The sequence below is a fragment of the Serinus canaria genome, chromosome 1A, assembly GCF_022539315.1.
Source record: "Serinus canaria isolate serCan28SL12 chromosome 1A, serCan2020, whole genome shotgun sequence".
In the NCBI taxonomy this organism is placed as follows: Eukaryota; Metazoa; Chordata; class Aves; order Passeriformes; family Fringillidae; genus Serinus; species Serinus canaria.
Window position 1 is genome coordinate 50,845,423 of NC_066314.1, and position 26,131 is coordinate 50,871,553.

A 26,131-nucleotide genomic window follows, 5' to 3' on the forward strand; every position below is an offset into this window, starting at 1 on the left:
GTCATATCATCCTATTAGACCTAGCAGATTAAACTCAGGCTGTCTCTTTTTGTTATTGTTTCTGGGGGAGTTTTGGAGCTTTCTTAATTTAGGTCAAAAAATGACAGGCTTCCTCATAAGCATTTTAATTAACCAGCTGAAGAATTCTCTTGCCCCCAGAGACTTGCAGTACCAAATCCAGAGCTCAGACTGTAATATTTCAGCTCAGATTGTGTTTGTTCCCCTTTATTCAAGTCAAAAACACAGACAGCAAATCAACCCCCCTCCCCCCCATTTGACTACTGAGAAAAAAAAAGTATCTTGAAAGTTTGATTTTTGACCTAAACATGTTCTTTGCAGCAGCCCAGTACACAAAGACCAGAATGTATGAGGAAAGCGACCAAAATCTGCAGAGAAAAGCACTTTTGGCTGGCCCTTAGGCCCATGTACACTTTATCCTCAAGCATCTTTCCTGCCCCCAGCCATCAGTGCAATAGGGTCATCCAATGTCTCATGGCTGAGTAAAATCCCAGAAAATCCTTTCACAGGGCTGCTTGGTGCACTGTCCCGCTGGGGAGAGGCTCTTGGTTGAAGGGTTGGGATTCCACAGAGCGTGCTGCTCCTCAGGGAGATGAGGAGCTCCTTTCTGGTCCTTGGTGCCTCTTGCCCTCTTCCATTGGGCTGTGGCAACTCCTGGCACCTCTCCTCCAGCAAGGTGACATGGCATTTCTGCCACCCATCATCCCAGCAGGTTTGTTTGAGGAGAGGAACCGCACACCTCCATGGACGACACGAGGAGAAAGGCTGCCCCAAAGCTCCCCTGCCCTGGGTCCTCTATGAGGAGCTGGCACAGATACTGCTCCTTTCCAACTTGCAGGGCAGCAGCGAGCTGTATGGGGGCAGGACATTGAAGAGCAAGTATGGCTTTGGGAAGGGCAGCAGCTCCACGTGGTGGGGAGCAAAGGAGAGCGTGCTGGGCAGCCAGGCAGTTGTCAGCTGTCCTTGCAGTGGTGAGTAGTATCCCACGGCAGGACAGGAAGCAGAGAGCTTTCTTGGCATCGAGCTAGGAGCCTTTCAAGAATAAAAGTGTAGTCTCAGGTGAATCAATATGGACTTCTACTTAGATGAAATTTGCAATCAACCTTGTTTCCCTGGTGATCAGTAATTAAGAAGAAAAATTTAGAAAAACAGACTTCCTAAAACCCAGTGGTGTGTTGTCACCCAGGACACAAAGCAAAACACTCTTTTTTCCAGCCATGAAAAAACTGCTGTCAGGGAAAGAGTCTGTGTGGCAACATAAAAAATAACAGTCCTGGACTGCTAAAGCATAGGCCCAGGTACCGGTCAGCCTAACCAAGGCTGGATGTTGTAAAGAGATTCTGTCTCTAAAAGAACATGGCTTTGGGGCTGCAATTGTCTTAGGTCCTCCTCTTCAGGAAATTTCTCATTGTAAAGACATTCTGAATCAAAGTATGATTTACAGAGAAGTGATTCAGAAGCAAAATGGGGAAGGACTGCCTAACAAGAGACACCTCACAGAATATTTACGAAACAGGTTTAATTCTATGAAGAAATGTGTTATTTGATCAGTGGATTGTTGGTGGGATTTTCTGTCATCACATTGCCAGTTTTGTCTTTTCCAGTGCTCCTTCTCTGGGATAGTCCCATGGCATTACTGGTGAAGTGATTACCTGGTAAAGGATAACTGGCTCTCTCTCACTGGCTTTGACACAAAGCGTCCAATACTCACTGTGATATCTGACTTGGGAGCAGGAATGAAATCAACTTCTGTCAGATACTGAAGGCCACCAAAGTTGCTGAACTTTTCATGTTTCCTCCACTTTGCTCGCTGGTTCTGGAACCAGATCTGGATAAAGGCAAGAAAGAAAAGGTACGGAAATTAACAGAATATAAAGGAGGAACTTCTCACAGCCAACTACTTTCCCTAAACTCTGAGCATCAGAAAACATTGACCTCCAGCTCAGCAGAAGCAGGGGTTGACTCTAAAGTAAACCACTGGGTTTGACAGAGCACTTTTCACACTTTACATAGCATATGGGATCTCTGTATCTGTTTTCTACTGTAGTTCACAGAAGAAATAGGATCACCCTGTTCAAGGAAAGAAAGTATTGCAGGTTTTCCAGCGCTCTCTGGGGAGAGCAGATCCTTCTGCGGATAAAGCTGTGCCGTGGTCAATGCACACAGCATTCTGTTTTCTTCTGTTTTAGAAGATGTGACATCTCATGAGAGAGCTCTTCCACCCTGTTTCCAAGTGAACAGACTGAGAAAAGACCCACCTAGATGTTTTGCTGGGCTGCAATAAAAGTGTGTCGCCAATGGAGATGTAGTAACAGGGTTCTACCTATGTTTAGCTGGTAGCATTTGGAAATTCACAAAAGGGACCTAAGTGAAAGACCCAAGGGGATCACTCAGCAATCTGAGTATGCTGTCAGCCATCTCATTTGCACTGGAAACCAGACAACTCCTTTTCTCTGGGGAGTTCCTTTCATCTGTCAGCTGATTTGACCAGTCTGCCTTCTGGCAGAGGCATAAATGTATTTATTGTGCAGCTGCAGTTGTGCATCTTGCTGCACTGCTGTGAAAAGTGCAAGCCCCCTTCAATTGTAGTTTGTAGCCTGCTAAGGGACTTGCTGTTTGAATGTAAGCAAGGGGTTCACATGAACACAAAGTGTTGGCTATTGAAGACAGGTGCTACTGGATGTAAATACAGATGTATTTTAAGCCAAATAATGAGCAGCTCAGATATTTCTGCATCTCTCACACAAGTAATGGGAATGTCAGGAGCCCTTTGCTATATTGCTGATAGTTACCTGCTATACTGCTGATAGTTAGAAGTATCTGGGGTTACTGAGAGGACAGTTTTGTTTATCTGGGTTTGCATGTGTCTGGAAACTGCTTAGTCAGTACAAACCTTTCCAGTCCCTTTCTACCATGCAGGAGTTATACAGCAAAACAGCACCATTTAACACTCACAAAGTGACAGAGGGCAAAGGGGGCACTCCAGGCAACATTCAGTCTCTGAAGTGCTCCTTCTAAGATCTGCACATGGGGTAAAGTTCTCACTTCATGGACTTACTTTATTTAACTAAAGGCAAAGATTTTAACACTTCTCAGACCAAACTGTTCTTTTTTTCCCAACCAGCTCTCCAGCACCCTTACATCTAAAATGATTTCTCCATACCCAGTGTGAGTCCTTTTAATTGTGTTTTAAACCTATTCCTCATGCTCTGTCTACCTTTATCAACCAAATACACTGAACCATACACTGGTCTCAGTTGGAATGCATCTTTTAAAGAAGATCTACTTCCAATGCTTCTGCTGTGGGCAGGGGCATATTTCACTAGACCAGGCTGCTCAAAGCCCCAATCAGCCTGACTTTGAACACTTCCAGTGATGGGACACCCACAATTTCTCTGGGCAATCTGCTCCAGTGTCTTGCCAATCTCACCATAAAGAATTTCTTCCTCATACACAAAGTAAATATACCTTCTTTCAGTTTAAAACTGTCACTAATAATCTCACCATAAAAAGATGAGTTTGGCAGTGTCTATTTTAATGAACCAGTGCTGATAAGCATTAAATATGTTATCTTCTCTTTAACTTTCCATTAACAAAACATACAGTTCTTTTCACAGGTTTTGCCAAAAATCAGTGTTTGTCTGACAGGCCAGTCATTATCTGGTTGTCCTGTTTACCCTTTAAATACTGACACATTAGATTTCTTCAAGGCCCCTGGAATGGAATGTCTCTCATGCTCTAGAACTGATTAAATATCAACACTGATGACCTAAACTACTCCTCAAGCAGCTTTTCAGAACCACTGGAGGTAAGTTACTTAGATGTGTAAATTAAAAAATACCTGTCTGTAGCAGCTGCTGTTCAACATTATCCTTTTAGAAAGGATATTTCCAAGGATAGAGCAGAAATTATGACTGAACATCTTTGCCATTTATGCATTATCCTTGACAGTCCAACTGTTTCTGCAAAGTAACAGATCAATATAATTGATCACTTTGGGGGGTGTTTTTTGTTCTTAATTGACTTTTATTGGTATTTTTAATCCTTAATTTTTCTGACCAAAGCTTTGGCCTGCACCCTCCTGCTTTGCTTATTTATTTTTTATAATTTCTTGTTTCTCATGTTTACTCATACAGGATTCTTAATTTTTTCTGTGTAACACATGCAGTTATACAGTTCCATCTATTCATTTAAGCTGTTTCACAGCAATCATAATTTTTCTTGATTGGAGGACGCAAGATTTTTCACAGTTATGAAGGGTTTCATTTGGTTACCAAATGGTTGTTCACTTACTTTTTCCATAGTTAAGTTATATTTCTAAGGTGATTTAACTTACACAAAGCTTTTAGCTTTGTGAAAACTAAAAATTTCAAAGTAGCAAGAGCACATGCAAATTCTCGGTGTGCTGTTTGATTTGTGTGACAAATGCAGTCAATTGAAACTGTAACTTGTAACTTGAACCTAAATTACTGCTAATTTTTAGTTCTGTGGCTGATTTCTCTTCATCAGCCAGGACGAGGTAAAAGACAGAATTTCCTGTGTCATGTAAAACACTGTCTGAATTGGGAATTTGCCATCTGCACTTCATACATGAGGGACTTTTTACTTCTTTCATTTACATCCCAGGTTGATGTTTTCTGTAATAACTAATTTTTATTTTTCCCCATACAGATTATAAACAAGTTTTTTTTAAACAGAAAAATACCTTATTCTTTCATGTGATTCATTGTTCTGTGGAGAACACTGACTGGAAGCTCAGCTTGTCTTTTATGCCGTTGGAAATGCATTGTTGGACTGCTGGTATTGCTAATGGGCATATTGTGGCAATGCAGTCTAGTTCTCCCTGTCACCTAACAATGAAGCAATATTATCGTGGCTAGTCAATAGTCCCAGGCATGTCACAGTCAATAAACAGCCCTGTGTTGAACTTTGATTGTTAGAGAGGGATATATGCAAAGAAGTACACCAATGGTTATAGCATTGCAGCAAGTGCAGAAACTGCCTCATGCAAAAATCATCACTACAGTGCCTTGCAGGCAACACCAAATGCCAATACAGAGCGGTATGTATATTTTAGTGTAGCAGATTTCCTATGCAGAAAGAATTTGGGGTCAATTTTTAGCTCAGTCAGCAACATTATGTTACAACTGGGGGAAACTGTATTAGTTTCTGCGCACTGAAATTACAGCCAGGGCATTTATAGCCTGTCCTATCGAAATACAGAACACTAAGAAGCACTTCCATTTTGGCAACTATTTTCACGTGTTTTGAGACCATGTGGAAGATGGATGTGGATGACAGTTTGTACTGGATGAGTATTAACCTATAAATGGTTGATAAATGATCAGTAAATACTTTCATAAATGGCTGCTCTGTCACTACAGAGTCCAACAGGTTACTCATAACCATCTGCAACTCCTATTTGCTATGCATTTAGTATGCTTAGAACTTCTGTTAACCCTTTGATTAATTCCATGTGGTTAGTCACAGCTGGGTGAAAAATACTTCTTTCCCTATTTGTAAACATAGATCAGTGACAGTGGCCTTGTCTGTAGGGTAAGAGAGAGGTCACGTATCTCATTAGCACTGCCACCCAGGCATAAACTACTAAGAATGCACTCCAAATAATGAAAGAATTGCAGTGAACATAGCCTTTTGGAGACACACTGTACCTGAACTCTGGCTTCTGGGAGGTTTATCTTTGCTGCCAGTTGATTGCGAATATGGACATCCGGATAGTGAGTCACTTGGAAAATTTTCTCCAGTTCCTGGAGCTGCTCAGCTGTGAACGTTGTCCGGATTCTTCGCTTCCCTTTCCTCTCAGCTGTGAAAAACAAGGAAAGATGTATTGCTTTTTACAGGAAAAGGCTACAGGACCACAAGAAGATTCAGAGATGCAGCAATTTCTGTAAATTGCTCCACAGTTGGGATGGCATCTACAACTACTTCTAGACATGAACTTATCATAGGTGACTGGTTCCCGACATTCTTTAGCAGACAGAGTGAATGCACTCCTTTATCATTTAAGGAATGAGTCAAAAGTGCCCATTTGTACTGCTAATTCCATGGATCCACTGCATGTCAACAGCTACAAATGCCTATATATTTTAACTACACTAGCCCTGCAATGAGTTTGTCACCAAAGTCCTTCAGTGCTGGACCAACCACTGACCCCTGATTGACTGCTGTTCCCTTCCCATACTGATCCTACAGCGGCAGGAATAGCCAGCAGTTTAACTCTGCTGCTGCAAAGAAAAGGTATTTTTCTGACATTGTGGTCAGGGGACTTTCTAAACAAGCTTAACCTAAAAAACTTAACCTTAAGAATAAGGCCTTAAAGCCCATGCAGAAGTTTAGGTGCTGTGAATTCCAATGCTCCATTACTTCACCTGTTGCAGTGTGATCACAAAATTTACTTCCTTAAACACTCCTATAGTGTTTTGAAAAGGCCCTCCTACACCAGGATATTTTATTTAGATCACGAACTTCCTATAGCACTTGATGTAAGTTAGAATGAGGTCTCAGTTGCTCTGAAATGATGCTGAAGGTCTTGCAAGGAAGAGGAAGAAGCAGCTGCAGAATGTGGAGTTCAGCCTCATCCCAAAGCTGGAATCTTCTCTGATGCACAAATGGAGTATCTTCCAGATGACACTGAGTGACCAGCACAAAAAAGCCATACCCCAAGCATTATGAACCACAGAGTTTTTTCTACTGAGCTTGGAAAGCTACATCTGATGGGTGCACAAAAATTCTAATATTATTTTACTGACTGTGATGAGCTTGCTACTCAGTGACCTGAAGTAATTCTCAATGAAACCATCTTGTTAGAAAAAATTGCTATTCTGTATGGTTGCTTTTGGTCTTCCACGGTCTGATGACAACTAAGAATTCATACTATATAACTAGAGGCACACTCTTTCTAATGGGAACAATTAACCAGACAAGATTAGCTTAGTCCCTCAAAGATACTTGGTACCTTTCCCCCCTTTTGTTCAGCCATTAGCATCCTTTGGAGGGCTAACACAGTGAAAAGGTAACTAAACACCTAGGCCAATATAAAGTGGGCTCTGTACCAACCAGAAAATTACATTTTTCATTATGTAATCAAAACCTTATTGTGACTCTGTGGACACAGAAAATAAGGATTAAAATATTCTGTTCATCAGCTTGGTAGGAAGGAGCCCAGACACAATACCATTGTGAATGTTTCATCTTTTCTAAACCTTTTGGGGACTTTGAAAGGAAACCAGACATGCAAGAATAACTGAGGAGTGTCATTTATCATGACTGTCAATACTACCCTGTCTCAGAAACAGCCTAATAAAGCTGATGTCCAACACAGTTAAATCCGTACCATTAGACTTTCCACCAGCCTATCAAAGTACTACTCATTAAACTGCAGCACTGGCTTCAGTCTCAAGAGAAAAATGTTATTTCCGCTGAATCTTGCTGGCACTATGGGGGCAGAGATCTGAGATGAGAATTATTTGTGTGCATTTATGCTGTGGGTATAAAGGGCACCTTTTCCTAAGAAGTCCTGATTACATTTACTTGAACCTTCTCAAAAGATTACTGCAAAGGGGGTTTACTGCTATATGCAAGAAAAGTGAAATATCAGTGCTGACAGTAGAAATCTTAGGACACTACATCCCCTGTAGATAAGACAGGGTTCCCAGTTCATAATGCTGTTCTTGTTTGGAAGATTTTCACCTCCCATTTCATATATGGCTTACTCTATTCTGTCTTGCTGGCACCTGAGAAATGTCCAGGACTAGAGAACGTGGCTTCAGAGAGACACATGAGTTTCTGGTGTCTCATACCAGCTTCTTGGATATGAAAATGACCCTTATAATTTGGTGATGACCAAAAGAAATTCCCTATCAGTCCACTCTAAATCCTCCACCTTTTTCCTTCTGGAAAGGTGAACTGTATTACAGACAAGACTCTTATGTAAGGGGAGGATCTGCACAGTGCTGAGAAGCATCAATCCTACTGAAACCAGACTTTGCAAAGCTGAAACTCATCAGATTGAACAAAATACAGTTACACAAGGTCAGTTATGGGCCAGTAGAGACCGAAGGAAAAAATTTGATTTTGACTATATATTAAATTAAATTGCTAACAAAATAGACTCCTGTGAACTAATCAAGACTTTAGCCATTAGGGAATATAGAAATCTGTATTTTTTTCAATAAGTAATCAGTCATTCTTTTTTAAATTTTTTTTTAAAAACTATTAAGAAATGCAAAAAATTTGGGACTCTATGTTAACATTTTCTCTTGCAAGATGAAACTTTCTCTGACTGTAGCTTTGATAGTTCCTTTTGCCTTGGGACCACAGCTTAGAGATCCCATAGCAAACAACAGCATTCAGAATTACAGTCTAATAAAGAATGTGGAAGATGTAAGACTAGGAAGTGTTGGAAGTGTAACTTTGGCTTTTCAAATGTGGCTCTAGAGTCTCTGGGGAAATAAGACTCTGTCTGAGTTTCCTGAGCTATTTTTTATGTAAAAGCTGGGGATATTCAAGTGTGCTTTTATCCTCCGTGAAAGTCATTTGCAGGTTAGCTGGCTGTTGAAACCAAGCCTGAAAATACAGGCAGCTAAACATGTCAGCATTTTCAGATGCTTAGAGATACAGCTGTCTACACATTGCCTTACTGTTGACATTGGAAGGGCCAGATTCTCCACGCTGATAAAGCAGGATAGTTCCTTTAAATTCGGTATCAGGCTCATTTGTCCTTTGCAGATCTGCTTTATTTTTAGGTCAGACTTGAAGCAAGTTGGAACTTTGTAGAAATAGAGATTCTTCTTGAAGGTGCACAGTGGAAGGATGAGATCAATGACTACAAGTTGCAGCAAGGGAAATTCTGGTTACATAATAGGTAAAGAATGTTTTCATAATGAGGGTAGTCTGATGTGGGCCAGGAGAGGCTGTGAAGTTTCAGTCCTTGCAGATACTCTGAACTTGACTGGTCAAAAGCCTGTGCCACCTGATTTAAGCTGGCCCTGCTTAGATTTCAGGTTGAACAAGATAGTCTCCAGAGGTCTCTCACAACTTACTTGATTATGTAATCTCTGACCTCCAAATAACCATATGAAGTAAAGCTCCCCCATCATTCCTTCCCTAAAAATTAAAGTAGCTTACAGCATTAAGGCCTTAAACTAAGCACGGCTCAAAGCATCTGATTTACAATTGCTTATACACACAGTTTTAGCTTAGCATATTGCAGCTTATTTCCACTGTGCAGTATAACACAGTTTCCAGGAAACTTGAGGTATGAGCAAATCAATACTGATAACTACTCATAAAAGTTTGTTAACATTTGCAGTTTGTAAAGTAAAAGCTGTGCAGCTGCAATAATGCTATACTTGGGGCAAATTTCTTCTGGACTACATTCTGTAGTAGGCAAATAGCCTGTGGTACACCTTGCACTCCTGTTTCTTAGCTGCATATCTGAACCAGCTAGAAAAATGCCGCCTCAGAGAGATCTCTGCATCTGCACCCCCCATTTGCACTCACCCCAGTAGCAGCTAGGACTGTATCAAGCCTACTTTGGCCATACAGTGGTGGGACAAGGAATTAAAAACACAGGAGAAGGGCTGGAAATCAGTACTACCACGTATTTGCCTTGAAGTAGGTAATCCAGGGAGATGAAAACTGGTAGGATCAGTTTATCTCTCTGCAATCTTTTTTGTCATTTCTGGACAGACACTCTCTCACAGTATGCGACAGACAGATCCAAAGATTCTGCATCTTCTTTAACAAGGAGAAAGCAGTTACATAAGCAAGCAAGTGGCTTTAGCTACATATTCTCAGAAATATATTTTTCTCTGTGTTACAAAGTTGACTGTATAATTTTTTCTCAGAAAGAAACTCAGGTGTGTTGAAAAAGACCCTCATTATATCTGGGTTAGTTCTGTTTCATCCTTTTTTGCCTTTTTCAGAGAAGTTCCTATCTCTCTCTCTCTCTCTCTCTCTCTCTCCTTTGTAATTCAGATCTGTGGCTGCCCCAGTCAGTTCCTTCTCATGGCTTTTCTAAGTGTTGTTTTTGTGTGGTGAGATTCTGCTCAAGGCAGACAGCCCCACAGCAAAAACCTTCAGTTCTTACAGCGTGCTGATGGCATCAGGACAAAACCTGCTTGTCTGTATAAAGGGATGTGCCCATGGCAGTCCCTTACCTAGTTAAAGAGGTGGCTCATGGCTTTCAAAAGAGCTTGTGCTGCATTATTTAGGCATGAGTATTGCAGGGTGGCTAATCTTTATTAAAGTGTTTTTTCAGCCTAAGAAGGACTGGCATAGCCAGTGAGACTGATCCTAACTGGATGGGTACAATGTGCTCCAGATAGAGCCTCCTGCTAGTGAAACACAGCATTTAGCATCCAGCTGCTGCCTGTTCAGGCATTGCCAAAGTTAATTCTGAGAAGCACAACTTGAACTTTTAAAGTCTTGGCCTCCTCCCTTCAAAACTCCTTCATATAGTGTGGGAACTCAGCACATCACTCCTGATGTCCAGAGCTACCGAGAGAACCCTTGGGGGGGGGGGCTTGGGAGTCTTGGAATGTTGCCAGAAGCACTTGGTGGCTTGATTTTGATCCATCTAGGGATGTGCCACCTGTGTATGAGGAAATGAAACCTATGAGAGTCACTCGGGTGTGAATGGTAAAGGGAAGACATAATTATAGGGTGAAGCACAGATTTTAGGGTTTTGGTACAGGGGGGTTATAGAGACAAGATGGAGGAATCAGGGCGTGTCATAAGGTTCTTCTTTTTTCTTCTTGTCATCCATCTTCTGTAGTGATGTTGGCACTTGTGGATTGGTCTGTGGTGAAGGTGCACTTGGTAATAAGGGTGATAGGTATTGAATGAAAGGTAATATTATGAATAGGGAATGAAAGGTAAATATTATGTACGTAGTTTTTACTATAAAAAGATGCGACCACCTCGTGGGTGGTCAGAGTGCCTTTGGCTGCCGTGCTGGTCCGATCCCGGTCCAGCAGAGAAGGAACTTTGTAGATAAGAAATAATAAACAATTCTGAAGAACCAAAAACCTAGAGTCCAGACTCGTCCTTTGAGACCCAGCGTGCAAAGAACCATCCTACGCGTGTGTGGGAGCAGAGACGGACAGCTGAACCCCATAATATAGAGTTGCTTCTACCCTGGCACTGAGTCCGGCACCTAATCACCTGACATCAAGACTGAAATGCAGAGATGTACAGACTTCAAGGGGTGTCAGCCAAAAATACCAGGCTAGAAACCTGTTTAAGCAGGCTGTACAGTGGTGGTCAGGGGAGTTTCTTAAGTCTGCTTGTCAGAGGATTTGGCAAGGAGTAGACAGCATGTAGGAAACCATTCGTGCGGACAGTTTGTTCTGGAGGATCATGCTCACCATCAACCTTGAGCCCCTGGTGAATTTAACCTTTCCTGTCTGTCAGAAAAGTGATGACGGTGTTTACAAATGCTGCTGCCTGAAATGATGGAGTGCATAGCTCTGGCATAGCCAGTGGTCAGCACAGTATCTGAAGGCTGAAGCAAACCATCAGACCCGTACTTAGGCCAAAGGGCCTGCACCTTCATGAGCTCCTTCAGGGCCATGTGGATTTGGGGCAGATGCATGTGTAGGTTCCCCATGCAGCTAAATCTCAAGCTTGACACTTGACACATTCACTTCAGTGAATGTTTACCATAGTCAAACCTCACCTTAAAAGCAGTGGCCAGCTTAAGCCAATAATGGTTCTCACCAAAGAAAACAAGTTCCCCACCACTCTCTGGTCCAAAGCCCTTGTGAGAAACCAGCCATTTGCAACAGGGAGAAAGCTGAGTTTATTGCAGGTAGCACAGACAGCCTGCTTTTTTCTTTATTCCTGCTCTTCGTGATTATTTGTACCTGCAAACATCTAGACACCAATCAGAAATGTTTATTTGCATCCCTGCCTCTGCTGTTTCCCCTTTAAGCATAAAGGGCTTGCTAAAACAGTAGGAAAAAGACCTGCCCTCAATTTCAAAGAACAGTAATAAACAGTATCATACCCCAGGGCTTTAATAAAAAGTTCTACGACAATTTTGGAGAAGCCAATAAATACTCATTAAAACCTTTGAAATAAACTAATCATGATGTGCCATCAGCTTTACAAGTGGTCACACCATACAGATTCGACTAGAAGGAACAAATTAACCTCTGGGTCCTGTGTAATGTACCCTTTGGATTCAAAATTCCCTGGAAAGAAGGGACTGCTTGAGGAAAGCATTGAATCTTAACATTTGCTTTAAATAAATAAAACTCCAAACCCAAAACCCATGAAGAAACAACACAAAAGGAATTTATGATAGTCCCCAGCTGCTGACAGCTTTGCTTTATTCAGTGCTTACTTGTACCAGTGAGACTTCTATGTGAATGGAGTTTGAAGGGTAAGAGTAAAGGATTCAGGTTTTCATTTAACATCCAGGGTGTCTTATAAACAGACAGTCTTCAAAGAGGGAGAAAACAAGGAATCAGCCTTCAAAAATACCTCAAGTAAACCCACCTAAACAAGGTCAATGGTCTGGGGCATTTCCAAGTGTATATAGAGGAACACTGCACTTTAGAGACAGGGCTGCAGGGACTATTCACAGAGATAAACAAAAGGTTGGTAAGACAGCTAATGGCAGCCAAATTATATATATGGGCATTCCTTTTTTTTTTTCCCTCTTGCTTTACCTTTTCATTTAAAATTGTTTTCTTTTGTTCTGCAGGACAATGAGATGCTTGTGCCCTTTCTCACAGTCCCATTGGTGTAGTCTGGGCAGCTAATATTTATCTGGGATTGTGATTGCACAGTGCTTCATTGTCTCTTGGGTGTTTCAGAAATGCATTAAGGTAAGTCAGCATAATGAGGAAAAGACTGTTCCATGAGAGATAAACCATGCTGTTTCACAGGGGTACACAGATTTAACCATATCATCCACAAATAAACAGTACAAGTGAATTTATGACTTCTGAGAAAACATAAACATTGAGCAAAGGATGTCTGCAATGGGAACCAGTACAGAGGGAACATGACTTATACTGGACTTCCTCCAGAACTGAGATTATCTCTATACTATTCTGTTGTCTTTATGAAAATTGCCGCCAGAATTCATCAATATGCCTTGGGATCACAGATGCTATCATAACAATAAAACAATTAGATTAATAAAAAGATCCCTGAGCTCACAGTGCAGAAGATTTTTGCTATGGAAATATTTGGGTGATGTTGCCTCATTAGGGCAGCCTCCTCTATAGCAAATAATGAAGACATGAGCTGCAGGAAAGAACATGAACCTGTGAACCACAAGTGGTTCATAGCCTGAACCCCTCAGATTCTGGTGGAATTAGGAGCCAGCTCTGTTTATTGAAGCATGATCTATGCAGTCCTTGAATAACTGCCCAGAGAAGAAATCCCACAGGACCAGACATCCACCTGTGTCTGAAGGCGATGCTGCTACCTGGCTTCTCCAAGGCAGCAGCTGCTCCTTTGCTTGAGCAGGAGACTGGAACCATTATCTGTGTGCAAAGCAGGGCATGCTCACACACTGCCTTTGGATGTAGTTACAGTGCACGCCTGCCCAATGTATCAGACCCAGCACGTGTAAAAGACTCATTGCAAAATGAGTGACTAGGAGGATCCAAACTAGGCTGGGATCTTGTACTTTGCAATCTCCACCAGGAGCTGCTGCAGGCAGGCAGGTCAGGCAGGCATGGGGGTGTGTTACCCTCTCAGGCTCCAGTGCTCTACTCTTCTGAACTGGCAAGCTGAGTCCCAGGGAGGTCAGAGCAGAGAGAAGTTAAGGAAAGTGGAAGCCCAAGATTTGGGTGTTTGCACAGACAGATGCTGAGAGGGTGACCAACAACCACAGGAGTTTTCCCTGCTTGCTCTGATGTTTTGAATGCCTTGGCAGCAATGGTGGTTGCACATGGCAAAATGACTCATCTCACAGAAGCTGGCCCAAGCAGAGTCTGTACCTGCAGCTTCAAAGTAAGGCCTTCTTTCAAATATCTCCTTCTAAAACACATTTTATCCAAGCTATTTCTCCTTCTAAAATGGGCTTTATCAGTGCTGCTTTCCAAGAATCCAGGTTTTCTTAAAAGGCTCTGCTGAGCTTTCCATGCAGAAGGCCATAGGTGAAGGCATACAGCATTCAGAATGAAGGCACCCAAATTCAAGTAAAGGTTTAGCAAAACTAAATGCCAGTGTCAGCATGTCTTTAGCATATGAGGCCTCTTCTTTTTTTGCTTACAATGCAGCCTCTAAGCTCAAAGTACAAGAGGCATTGCTTCCTGCAAGTGGTTCGTGATAAGGGCATAAATCTATTTAGTATAAATGACACTGCATTTATAAACTGCTTAGTGGCAGACGCCATTTTGTGGGGAAAAGAAAAATTTTAGGGAATTGTTACAGAGTTTCCTGGAAATATGCCCCAAATCCCATACTCAGGGTCACAGTCGGGGTGCTCTTGTTATCTCAGACCACATTCCCATGAAGGACACTGTTGTCAAAGCCTCCTCCTCACCTTTCTCCTCCCAGCCAAAATAGCCCCAAAGCCAAGCTCTCCTGCCTCCAAGGTGATTGTACAGCACACCTGGTTTCTTCTATTCCCTGACAACAGATGTGTGTGTCTAGATAGAGCCCAGGGCCCATCCTCACAAACCATCAATAGATCTGCTCTAACACAGAGAGGTCAGGGCTCTGTCTTAGAAGCCCCGCTAAAGACTTCTGATGTCTTTTCACATCAGAAAGGTCTCCTGCTGCTGAGGTTGGTGATGTTCCTCTGAGTGCTTACAGGCATCTGGTGTGGGTGTGAGGGAGGTCCTGGAGACACATCCGTGGTACACTATGGGCATTTGGGACTGCCAAGGTGTCTTGTCAGAGGACCTGCAACTGACCTGTAGCTGCCATGCCAAAAGCATGTCTGAAGACCCCCACAGTTGACAGGTGCATAAACAGAAGTTAATTTGCTATCAGCTGGACTACAGACTGCTTCCAGGGATGATGCAGTCTACCCTTCCTGCAGGTGTTGTTGCTGACTTTGTCTGAGAAAGGTGATACCTGCCACAGCCAGAGGCAGGAGAAAAAAACTGCCAGCTCTTCCCCTGTAATGTAAAGTGGAAAAAGGAGGCTGAAACTTGAGATACAGGAAGGTGTTTTAAACCCAGGCCTCCAGCTCTCTGCTAGGAATGACATAGTGTATGAACAGGATCTGAAACATCATTGTTTGCACACTATGGGGAAAACGTCATTCCAGTGCTTTAGGATTCTCCCTCCTTCTCCAGCCAGTTTCCATCAAAGGCTTGGCAACTGCAGGAACCAGTAGCCTAGAAAATGGCAGATCATTAAACCTCTGCTTGGTTTCAAAACCTCACTGTGACCAGGGAACAGAGGGATTTTGTTTAAAATGCCTTTAAAATACAAGTTGTCATTGAAGGGGGCTGCTCATGTTGGCTCTCTTTTGTGCAGATAATTGCATGCTTCCTCCCCTGCTTTACTGATGAGGCTGGTACCCACCACGGTGCTGGTCAACGAGGCTAAGTGCCAAATCAGGATAGCCACCTCCCAGCTATGGTGTAAGCCTCCTGGCTGGAGACTGCCTCATATAGAGAATATGTGAAAATTGTACTTTTATACTCAGAGGCAACTCTGAGAGCCAGATGCATACAGCCCTGGCTCTTCTATGAGGAGGTCACATGATTTAGCCCTGCTGTCTTGAGTTGTGTGCAGCTTACAGGGCAGAGGAAAGCTAAATTTCCACTTATCTAACAAGGCTTCTCCCTGCATCAAGACTGATGGCTGTCTCGTGCAGGAGGAGGAGTTGACAGCAGCTTGTCACAAGACTCATGTACACCATGGCAGCAGTGGCAGAAACAAGGATTTTCTTTCAAATGTATTTCACAGAAAGTGTTGCTTTTCCTGCCAGCTTGCAGAATATGGAGCAAGGATGATGTGTGAATCTCATGAAAGCCAGCTGAGTAACCCCACATCTGCCATCTTCATGGACTTGAAATGACTTCTTTTCACTGGAGTAAATATTAACAAACAATGCAAAAAACCCTTTCTGCTGCTGCTGAAAACCTGTTTTCTGGAGTGTAGTATGAATGTCTGTATTTACTTTTCCTCAAACACAAAGAACTTAGAGAAATTTCTGTCACATGCTGCTAATTGATTGCCTGTCTGTTAGGAATTAATTGTCTGTCTGTTAGGAACTTGTCTTATTCAGGTACCACGTATCCTGCTTAGCCTAAAGTCTCTGTGCAACATATTGGAAAAGGTTATTTGTATTGTCCAGTGCTTTGGCTAGGAGATAGACCATTATTTACCAATGCTCACAACTAATTAAATTAGCAGATTCACCAACATGGCCAGCATTGAAAATTGCGCCTGACACATCCTGCCAGATCTATTGCCTGTTGCCAGTTTGCCTGTGTGCATGCTGATGACCTCTTCATCACCTCTACAGTGGGTACAAGGTGTACAGAACACATTGAGCTGACTCAGCTTATTCACCTGCCTCTCTCCCTACATTGTGCAATGCACATTTTCCAGGAAATGGGAGTTGCACAACCCTGGCAGTGAGGCTCAGAACGTGGCAGCTCCTCACACCCCAAGCAGGAGGGCAATGAACACCAAAAGCAGTCCCTACCACCAACATTGGTAGAGTTGGTAAGACTGAGCTGGAACTATAGCTCAAATAGTGGCTCTTCAGTCTTTTAATGGCAAGAATGTAGAACTGACTGTGTGACTCATCCAAGAGCTTTGACCATCTACTGTGACTCAGCCAATGGAAACACTCGTGCTGTCTGTTGCTTGGTATTGCCATGTGCATAATTGTAAGGTAACAGCTGTGTTTTGGGGCGTTGAAGGGGACAGTCTGGATACAGAGGCACTCACCGTGAAGTGGATGGTCCATGGGGAAACCACATAGCTGATCTTCCTCATGTTTTCTTTTGCCTTCCAGACGTTCACGTCCCGTGTCCTCACCCAGGAAGGACACTGGGTTGGCAGTGGGTCTTCTGCAGTGAGCTGCCTGCACTCTCCTTGCTTTGGCCATGGGTGTAGCACACGTGGTGGGAAGAAGCATTTTGGCTGAAGGTAAGTCACAGTCAGACTGACTCTGGCTGCTGGAATCTGTGAAGGACACGGCACAAGTCAGCTTTGAATAAAGCAGTCACCATTCAGCACACCTTCTAGTTTGTATGAAAAAAGTGGTCTGGATATTGTACCATTCAAACCTGATCATATTTAAAATGTCCCTAATTCTTCTGTGCTGTACTTCAATGCCAAGATTAGCCCATGTTGCAGACACAGGATCTCGGTGAATTTAACCCCCAAATCTTTCCTGTTTTCTGCTTCCTTTCACCTTAAAACTTTCAATGGTCCTTATAAAGAGATTTTTTAAGAAGGACTGTAAAAAATAAGGAGACATAACCAAAAGATCAAGAAATCTCAGCTTCCCTGTCAGTATCCAAATTAGTGGCTGCCTTTTTGGAAGAACTTGCAAGCAAAGTGGATATTGAGCTGCTCTGAAAATCTGTCAACAAGATTGCCATGGAATGCCAAATGCTTTTAAAAGTCTGGTCCTTTCTTAAATATCCCTGCATAGGGTACATCTACCCTATAGGAAAATGGGCCAATGATTAGGCTAAAAGTCAGTGTCTTCCCCAATTCAGGTCCCTCTGTCCTTGTTTCTCCATCTGGGCTGCCTGCTCCTCTGATTTAGGCACTGGACAATTCTAAAGGCAGCCTCTGCCCAGGCTGTCATATTTCCCCTCTGCCTTTGTGACAAGTGATGCTGGTGATATCTAGAAAGGTACTGACAGCCAACTCATATTTGTGAAATCACCTGCATGCTCTTGTTGACAGGACAAACAGGAGAAGCGTGTGCTGGCCTATTTTCACTAAGTGCAGCTGTAACATTAACTTAAATTTGAGCATGAACATTATAAACAAACTTTACAGTAACCTCAGCAGCAACCGGTGATGCCATGTGCTAGGACACCTGACCCCAAGTGCTGAGGAAATTGGCCCCAGAAGCCACAATCTTTCTTCAGCCATAGTGTTGCCTTATTACTAACACCATTACCTCAGCTGTGTAGTAGGGGCACCACAAAGACCTTCCAGATGACTTCTCTGCCCTCATGAATGTAGTATGAGTTCTTACTGCTCCTTATGAACGTAAGCAGACCTTGCAAAGCCATGCACTGAAATGTAAACATGCTGGGAAGCCTCGAGGTTTACGGCAGTGGGCTGTCTGTGCCTGTTAGCACCCCAAGAGAGTTACACCAAATACCCCACTCTCCACCTCCCTTTTCTATATTACAGCCTTGCCATAAACCCTGATGCTGAGTGTTTGATGTGCTGCCTTTGGTAGTTGCAATCATGGCTCAGCTGTCTCTTCAGAGAGAAGACATCTGTGTTTGTGCTGCTTTAATGGCAAACCCAGAATTTACTCTAGTTCTCCTCCCCACCTGAATTTCTTTGCCTGGAAAGCCAGAGTAAAAGGCAACACATAAACATAAGGTACCTTTTGTGGAATGTAGGTTTCATGGTTTGAATGGCCTGGGAGCAAATATGACAGTACAGGTTTGTCTGCTATTATTGCCAAAGAACATTAAAATCCTAATGTGATAATGGACTGCACTCCTGGGCAGTCTCCCACATCTGGGCTCTGAAGCTTGCTGCACCTGTGAGTGGTCCCCTCTCCCTTCTCATTTCCTAATGGCAGCAGGTGTGAACCACTACAGGCTGTACTTGAAGAGACTCCACTTTTCAATATACTTTTTACGTGTGTATATATATATATATATATATATATATATATATATATACACACATATATATAATATATATTTGTTTTCATGACTGGCATTGGCAAAATATCTAACTTTTTAGATATTTTTGTCAGAGATTTATTTGCTCAAACAAACAAGTTCTATTTGAAAGCAGCTTTGGAGCAATGATAATTATAACATCTGGAGACAAAGTACCTATCTCTGATTCTGCCCTCACTAAGAGGTCTCACAATAGGAGTTTTATAGAGGGTTGACACTTGCATGAAGAAAATGAAGTTATAAGACCTCCAAAAATTAGACAAAGCCCAATTTCAATAAAGAATAATTGTTCAAATGTTATCTATTTAAAATATCACCAATCTGAGTAACCTTCTAATCACAATTACATGTGTACAGTCAGGTGGACCTTAAAAACCTGGCCCACCTCTGCGTTTGGGACACATTGTGCAAAATGGAACTAATTTTATTCCTTTAGTATCACCTAACTTTGAGTTTTCTGGAGAGAAAACAGGTGAGGTTTTGAATAATATTTGTGGGGTAAAGGAGAAGGAGAGATCTGGGAATTGTCACTAGCATGAGGCAGGGGTTAAATAACAGATGACCAAGGATATCAGTACTGGCAGAGGTTCCTAGTCCAGGATTTCTATATTAGTCTCCCATCCCTAAATTAAGGACTAGTTGCACTCCTTTGCTAGATGTGATGTTGTGAGAATTCATATGTTACAAAAGTGATGATGCTTATATCCTACAGTAATAAAAAATGTAAGGGTACCTAAGCAAGGTGCTCTTACAGGGAGTGATTAAAGCTTTCTAAGAATGACATTAGCATTTCCTAAATTATAGAAGACTTTTCACATGTCTTTATTCTTCACATACAACCTTCCTCCCCAATATTTTTCCTGAGATGCTCACATACCCCAGTGATGAGCACAAGTTATGTATAAGCACAGACAGAGCAATTACAGACTGAAGTAGAAAGAACAGGGAGGAAATGGAAGACAGTCCCAGGCAGATTGGAAAATGCCAATGTCTCTGTGAACTGGTGAAAAGGAGTGGGAAGATCTGTTGTTTGAGATCAAAGATGTATGAAACTCAAAGTATGAACCTCTGAATTAATAAAGGAATTTTTCTGGAGAATAAGATTGAAGGCAGAGTTTAATAATACTGAGTTTACTGCACATAGCTGAGAGTTAGGAGCCTCAATCCTGTTTGCATTACAATGTTCTCTGGTGTTTGTTGTTATGATCGAGTAAAAAGCCTGCCTGAAGTTGTTGCTCTTTAGGTCAGCTTGATTTTTTTTGGTACACATTCTTGTGACTCCAGCAGGGAGCTCTGAAAAACAGCTATAAACTGACATGAGGCAAAACTTCCTCCAGAGAATGCAGGGGTTTCTTTTTTTTTTTTTTTCTTTCCCCCCCCAGAGAAGGCAATGACATTTCAGCCCAGCACATGAGTTACTTGTTACTGTCATGCACAGAAATTATTTTGACTTGTTGCTCAAAATGGTCTTTTTGTTTTTTTGTCTTTATTTTCAGTTGCATTGGAAAGGATGGACAATTTCAGGCAAGATAGTAGGGTTTCACATTGAAAGTAGAGGTTATTTCAGATGATGTAAGTTCCATTTAAGCCTTCTTGTGTAATCACTGGAGAGAGACAGACCTGAGGAGGCACAAGGTTTATGATTTTAGGGTCTTACTAAGGCTGCGAACAGGGAAGAGTCTCCCACTGAGAAATCGAAGCATATTTGAATTGTGGGTTTTTTTCTTTTCTTCTACATATTTTTCTTTCTTTCCTATTTTTTTGCTTTCCAGGTTTATTGGTTTCCTTGCAGTAGGTGGGGTGAATTGGTCTTACTAGCCAGATGGTATCTGTTTAGTTAGATTCCTTCAGTTTGTTTCCTCTTTAGTGATAGAGATGGGTGGAGTGTTGCTAAAGGTGAACAATCACCATATTGACATTTGTGTGTGAAGTGGTGATTGTATTCCTATTAATTTGCAAATCCTTAACATGATGGAGCATAACACAGGCAGAATGACGAAATTACCATATCTGTTACAGCTTCACTATTAATTTCCCAGGTGTAACACTCTCATCCCAAGCTTACCCTGACTTGACAAAGGATCTCCTGTTGGTGAAACCTCACTGGCAGAAACCAGGGGAGTAATGAACAATCACTTCAGATGTAATTTCAAGTACATTAAAATGAGGTTCCCAGGAATTTCAGAACAATTTTTTTTTCTGAAATAGGCCTGGTATTCTTCTGTGTTTTAAATGAAAGAGTTGGCACAAAGGAGGAGATCAGCACTCACTGGGTGTTTAATTGTGTTCTTTGCAAAGGCCATGGTTACCTTTTCTATGCATTGTGACAAAAGGTTGAAAGGAAAAGCACAGACACATACTAAAATGTCTTCTTGTACATTATTTTTTTTTAATTTGGTAAGAGTCTTTCAATGATTTCAACAGCTTCAGTAACTGCAGCTCCAGGTCCTCCAGCTGTTGTGTTTGTGTGCAGTGAACTCCCCTATGAATAACACTGCAACTGGAAAGCCAAATGCTTCAGAGAACACTGCACACTCCTTATTCCAAGTCCCACTGGAATTACACTCACAAAAACATATGAACTTAGGAGTCAGGCCCAGAGATCTTCCCATACATGATCAAGCCCCACCATTCTGTGAGAGGCTTGCATAGTAGATCACAACATCCTTTTTGTCAAGACTCATAATAATTTGTTAGAATCAACTTCTAGAAGTCATCTGATCCAGCACCCTGGGTTTTCTTGGGAATCTTGGTTTGAACCCCTCATTTAGAATCATAGGTTGGAAAAGACCTTGAAAATCATTGACTCCAAACATTAGACCACCAAGTCCAACCATTTCTGACATTCTGCACCTTCTGGTCCTACCCATCTCCTCAGCTCATAAGTAGATTTAGACTCCAGGACAAGTGTGATCTTGGCACTGAGACTGTCTACATCAGATGGTAATTTCTGGCCTCAGTATTTACTTTACAGTAGCCTATGTGGTGCCATATGGATCTTCCTGTCTCTCAAATGAATCATAGCTTTGGTCAGATAAATACCATATAGGATTGTGGGGAATGTTCTTAAAATCCTTAGTAAGATGTAACTAACCCCTGACCTGTAGTACCCTTCTTTGCTGCTGCTGAACTGTTATGAGAAAGCAGCTGGATTTGTGTCCCATCCTGGAATTTACAGCAAGTTCCCTAGCTCATTTCAGTTCCCTGACCTTGGCCAGCACTGAGCCATACTAGATGTGGCTGATTATTTACACAATTTTTAAATGACAGTGTTTTATGGCATGAAGGTGAATTACTTAGATGGAATACAACAATTATCCCAAGATGTACAGCACAGGGTATTGCACTTCTGAAATAAATAAACCTAATCTGAATAAATAACAATTCTGCTCGGAAAGCAAAGGGTAATTAATTTAGGTACCGCATTCTTAGGTAAGAAACAAACAGTGAAAGTTTTATTTTCCTTTCTCTTTTTTTAATTCCTTGATCAATTGCAAAAACAAAGTACAACAACATTTTGGAAGATTTCTACATCCTGTTCTCCCACTTCCAGCAACAATTAAATGAATCTTCACATATATATACTGTTTTCATTAATTAATATTCTACCTTCACTTAAGTTTATAAATCCAGCCTTGCTTTCTAGCAGGGGAGAGAAGAGTCACTATATTCTCTTGCTACAGCTACAGTCTCTCTCTGGTGTGAAGGTGGTGAAAAAAACCCAAAGGCAAGGCCTGATGTGATGGTTCTGCCTGCATTGCTTTCAAGATGGAAAACTGACTGTATACTCAGGTGGAACAACATGGGGTGAGCTGGACTGGCAGGGCAGTGGTGCAGTCCCAGGAACTCAGCACATCCTGCAGGCAGGCTTGTCAGACCCTCGTGCTTGCAGAGGCAAAGACACACTTGCCTATGACACACAGTGAAACTGGGCTTCAACATATTGATTGTGAAAAAGACTTAATACAAAAAGGTCCTGTCTGTGTTCCCAGAGAACACTCTCATGTTGTTGAAATGCAGTTCTGTGCCCTGGTTGTGAACAAGCACTGACTGAATTTTCAGTGGTATTATTTGTCTCTCTTTGGATCCAGTGGCACAAAGGGACTGCCATGGGCCCTTGGGAAAGGACTTCCAGCTCACAAAACCACATTGCCAGAGCTCACAGCAGCATTTCTCCCCCTTCACAACCCTTGGCATGTGGGCCCTACTGCACCAGCAGCAGCATCAGCCACCTCTTGCCCACCTCTACAAACTACCAAGATCTTGCTTCGTTCAGGACTGGTTGTCCAGTTCCAGTTGGCAAAAGCAGCCTAAGGAAACCTCCAAATGCTCCAGTCCTCCAATAGTACCAGTGGCAAAACAGGCAAGCAACACTTGCCAATGCCTTCAGCAACCTCCTTTTATCTTTGGAACAGCTTTTAATTTGAGCAGATGACCTGGACAGGTCCCCCCAAACCCCAGTTATCCTATGATTCTGGGAAAAACCAGCACAATGCTATCTCTCTTTCCCAAACGCAAGTTTCCACGGGAAGCTGCAGTTACTGCCACAAAGGCAGCAGTTCAACCCCAATGCTGTGAGGTGAGCGGTGGGTTGACTCCACACAGTGAGGAGACAAGTCATCCTGAGTCACAGATGAACAAAAAGAAGTCCAAATCTTGTGCAAAGCATGAGTAAGAGCCAGCGTTAGGGTGCTTGAGCCCAACCCCAGTAACTAATGTTACAGTAGCGAGTAGTTTCCCTCACCATTCGGTCTTGTTTGCTTGCTATGCGAATGGTTTCTTGGACTGACAGGCTTTTAAAAGACTCTCTCCCTTACTAAAGGCTGGCTCATCCAGCGTCCTGGGAAATGGGGTCCTGGTCCATGAAAGTATTGCTCTATATTAAAAAAAATTAGTGTAGCATTAAGCTTTATTGAAACAGTTGAGTGACAGGTGAGTGAAAATTTTGTGCCACAAGTACAGGTCATTTTTTGTTTAAGTGGACCTGTTTGTATACATATCTGTTTTTTATGGAAAATGCATATCGAAAAACATGAAAAAATACTTAATCCAGAAAATGCTGGACGTTGTTCTTTGTTTAATGAAAGAAGGAGACAATTTCTGTGGGAGTAGAAGTTCAGTCAAGGCCAGAGTAACTAAACTGTGAAAACTGGTCAAAAAGTCTAATGCACTTGCTGGTTTGCTAAGATCTAAGTCATGCAAGTTTTCTCCTAGCTGTTTTTATTTAGTTCATGAAAGAACCTAGTGTTCATGATGATAAAAAGAAATTATTAAACATATATGCTTTCTCTTTTCTTATTCCAGCAATTGGGTTCTAACACTCCAGTAGCTACCATTACCCTTACAGATCATTTCTCCTGCTTGAGGGTGAGTGGTCAAATTTATCAGAAAAGGATGCTGATACAAGATTTGGCTATAATTCCAGACAATAGTCAACTCCCGGTATAAGTGAAACTCAAAAAAATTTGTTAAGTTGCAGCAGTCTTAGGCTCACTTCTTGAGCCTGAATACCTGTCCTTACGGCACACACTTATTTGTCTTTTTTTTTTCCCCTACCAGATAACAAGAGTATTGTTTTTTAAAAGGAAAGATGCTGTATTTTTTACAATAAGCACTCCCCACTGAAGAGAGCTACCTGAAATAACTTTTCAGGTTGCATACTCACCTCTGCAATGACATTGAGGCTTTACAATGTACCAAACCCCAGAGTCCAATCTACTGCGAGGTTGAAAGCAAATTATTTTTAAAATATTATTTCTGCGTATATAATGAATGATTTGGACCAGATAAGGGAAATCCCAAATTCCTATAAAAGTTAATTAAAATTCTAGATGACTGAACCTGACAGCCTTCGGGACCAAAAAGCAAGGAGCATTTTCCTTCAGTTTTATGACTGGAACTTACCGAAGGCCGCCGGTGACCCTGCTTTTAGGGACGGAGGTCTCTCAGCATGGCTACTTCTGTTCCCGGTTTCACTGCTCGGGACAGCGCTGCCAGAAGGTTTCTTTAATATTTCCTCAATGGAAAAGGACAGGCTGGGCTTCCTCTGTCCAGCACACACCCGGGGGTCCGTCATATTCCTGCCCCAGCGGCCGTGGGACACAGAGTGCGGCGGCGCTGCCCTGGCTCCCGGAGCAGCCCGCGGGACACGCGGCGGGGATGGTGCGTGTCCCTCCCCACCCATGCCCGGGTCACCCGCGGCAGCCTGGGAGGAGAAAAAGGCCACCCGCAAGTCAGCACACACGCCTGCTCCTCGCCGCTGATCACCCTGGGACCAGCACCTGCGCTGCCTGAGTCTGGGGAAGGCAGTGTTGGAAGTGGGGGTTGGAAGTCTTACCAACCCCACCCACTGCTAAGCATTCCCCCTGCCTCTCGTGTTTACGGAGCTCTGAACAATCGTAGGGCCGTTCCAGGCGGACGTGTGCTCCTCGCAGAACCAGGAGAAAAATGCCCTGGGAAGGGCTGCCTCTTGTTGGTAAATCCTGTTTGTGGGGTAGTTATCATCTTCCTTTTCTGCTTTCAGGCTGAAACCTGCAAAAACCCACTGGATTTGTACCATTATGGAGTTAAGAAAATAATTGGCAGGACAAGTGCTTGACCCTCAGGCCATTTACTAGCAAGAGAGACAAGCTGTAAACTTCTCTGGCATACAAGGAGGTGTCACATGTGAAAAGCTTCCTCACTGGCAGTTCCCAGCTTTTCCTTCAGCCATCCCTCCTAGCCATCAACTTTGGTTCAGATTCTCTTTTCGTCTATTGTGAAAACCCTTTGAACTTTCCAAGCAAGTGCTTTTCAACATCATCCCATCTTATCAGTCACAAGAGAAAAAGAGATGGCCCTTGCCAACGTGTAGGAATAGGAATTAATACCTTCTACCCCCCACCTATACTTATCAAGAGAAAACATTATTTTCTTTCCATCCTAAGCTATGAGGCAAGCTAGCTTGATAATCATCCTACCAGTTGCTTAAGCCTCCCAATTAGGCATCTAGCACAGCGGGAGATTTCCCGGTTAATGAGGGTGAATACCTGTGATTCCTCTCTGAGCCACTTCTATCTTCTTGTTAATTTTTATTTTGGGAAGAATGTGGTTAGATACACTCCTGTTTCCTCTCTCTCCCTTCCCCCAGGGGCATTTCTTGCCTTCTTCTGGGATTGCCCCTCACCTTTTAAATTGCTATGGTCGTTTCTCCCTTTCCTGCTGGCTCTTCTCTGTGCCTTCCTTATCAGGCTCTTATAATTGCATTGGCAGTCCCTGCCTTATTTGTCCAG

General features: G+C 42.5%; 1 protein-coding gene and 1 long non-coding RNA gene across 5 annotated transcripts in view; one reads left to right on the forward strand and one right to left on the reverse strand.

The window, feature by feature from the left end:
- Positions 1-813: 813 nt before the first annotated feature.
- ISX (intestine specific homeobox) lies at positions 814-24,936 on the reverse strand. The gene is made up of 5 exons (XM_018910463.2): positions 24,765-24,936; positions 16,921-17,157; positions 5,691-5,842; positions 1,730-1,846; positions 814-1,050 (listed from the first exon to the last, which is right to left on the reverse strand). The coding sequence occupies exons 1-5, from the start codon at positions 24,934-24,936 to the stop codon at positions 814-816; spliced, it is 915 nt and encodes a 304-aa protein (XP_018766008.2).
- The window catches only part of LOC127061112 (uncharacterized), a 101,762-nt gene continuing 92,244 nt past the window's right edge, over positions 16,614-26,131 (forward strand). For all 4 annotated transcript variants that reach the window (XR_007780581.1, XR_007780580.1, XR_007780579.1 and 1 more), the window contains exons 1-2: positions 16,614-16,864; positions 16,988-17,121. This is a non-coding gene — a long non-coding RNA (uncharacterized LOC127061112). The remainder of the gene's footprint in view (positions 16,865-16,987; positions 17,122-26,131) is intronic.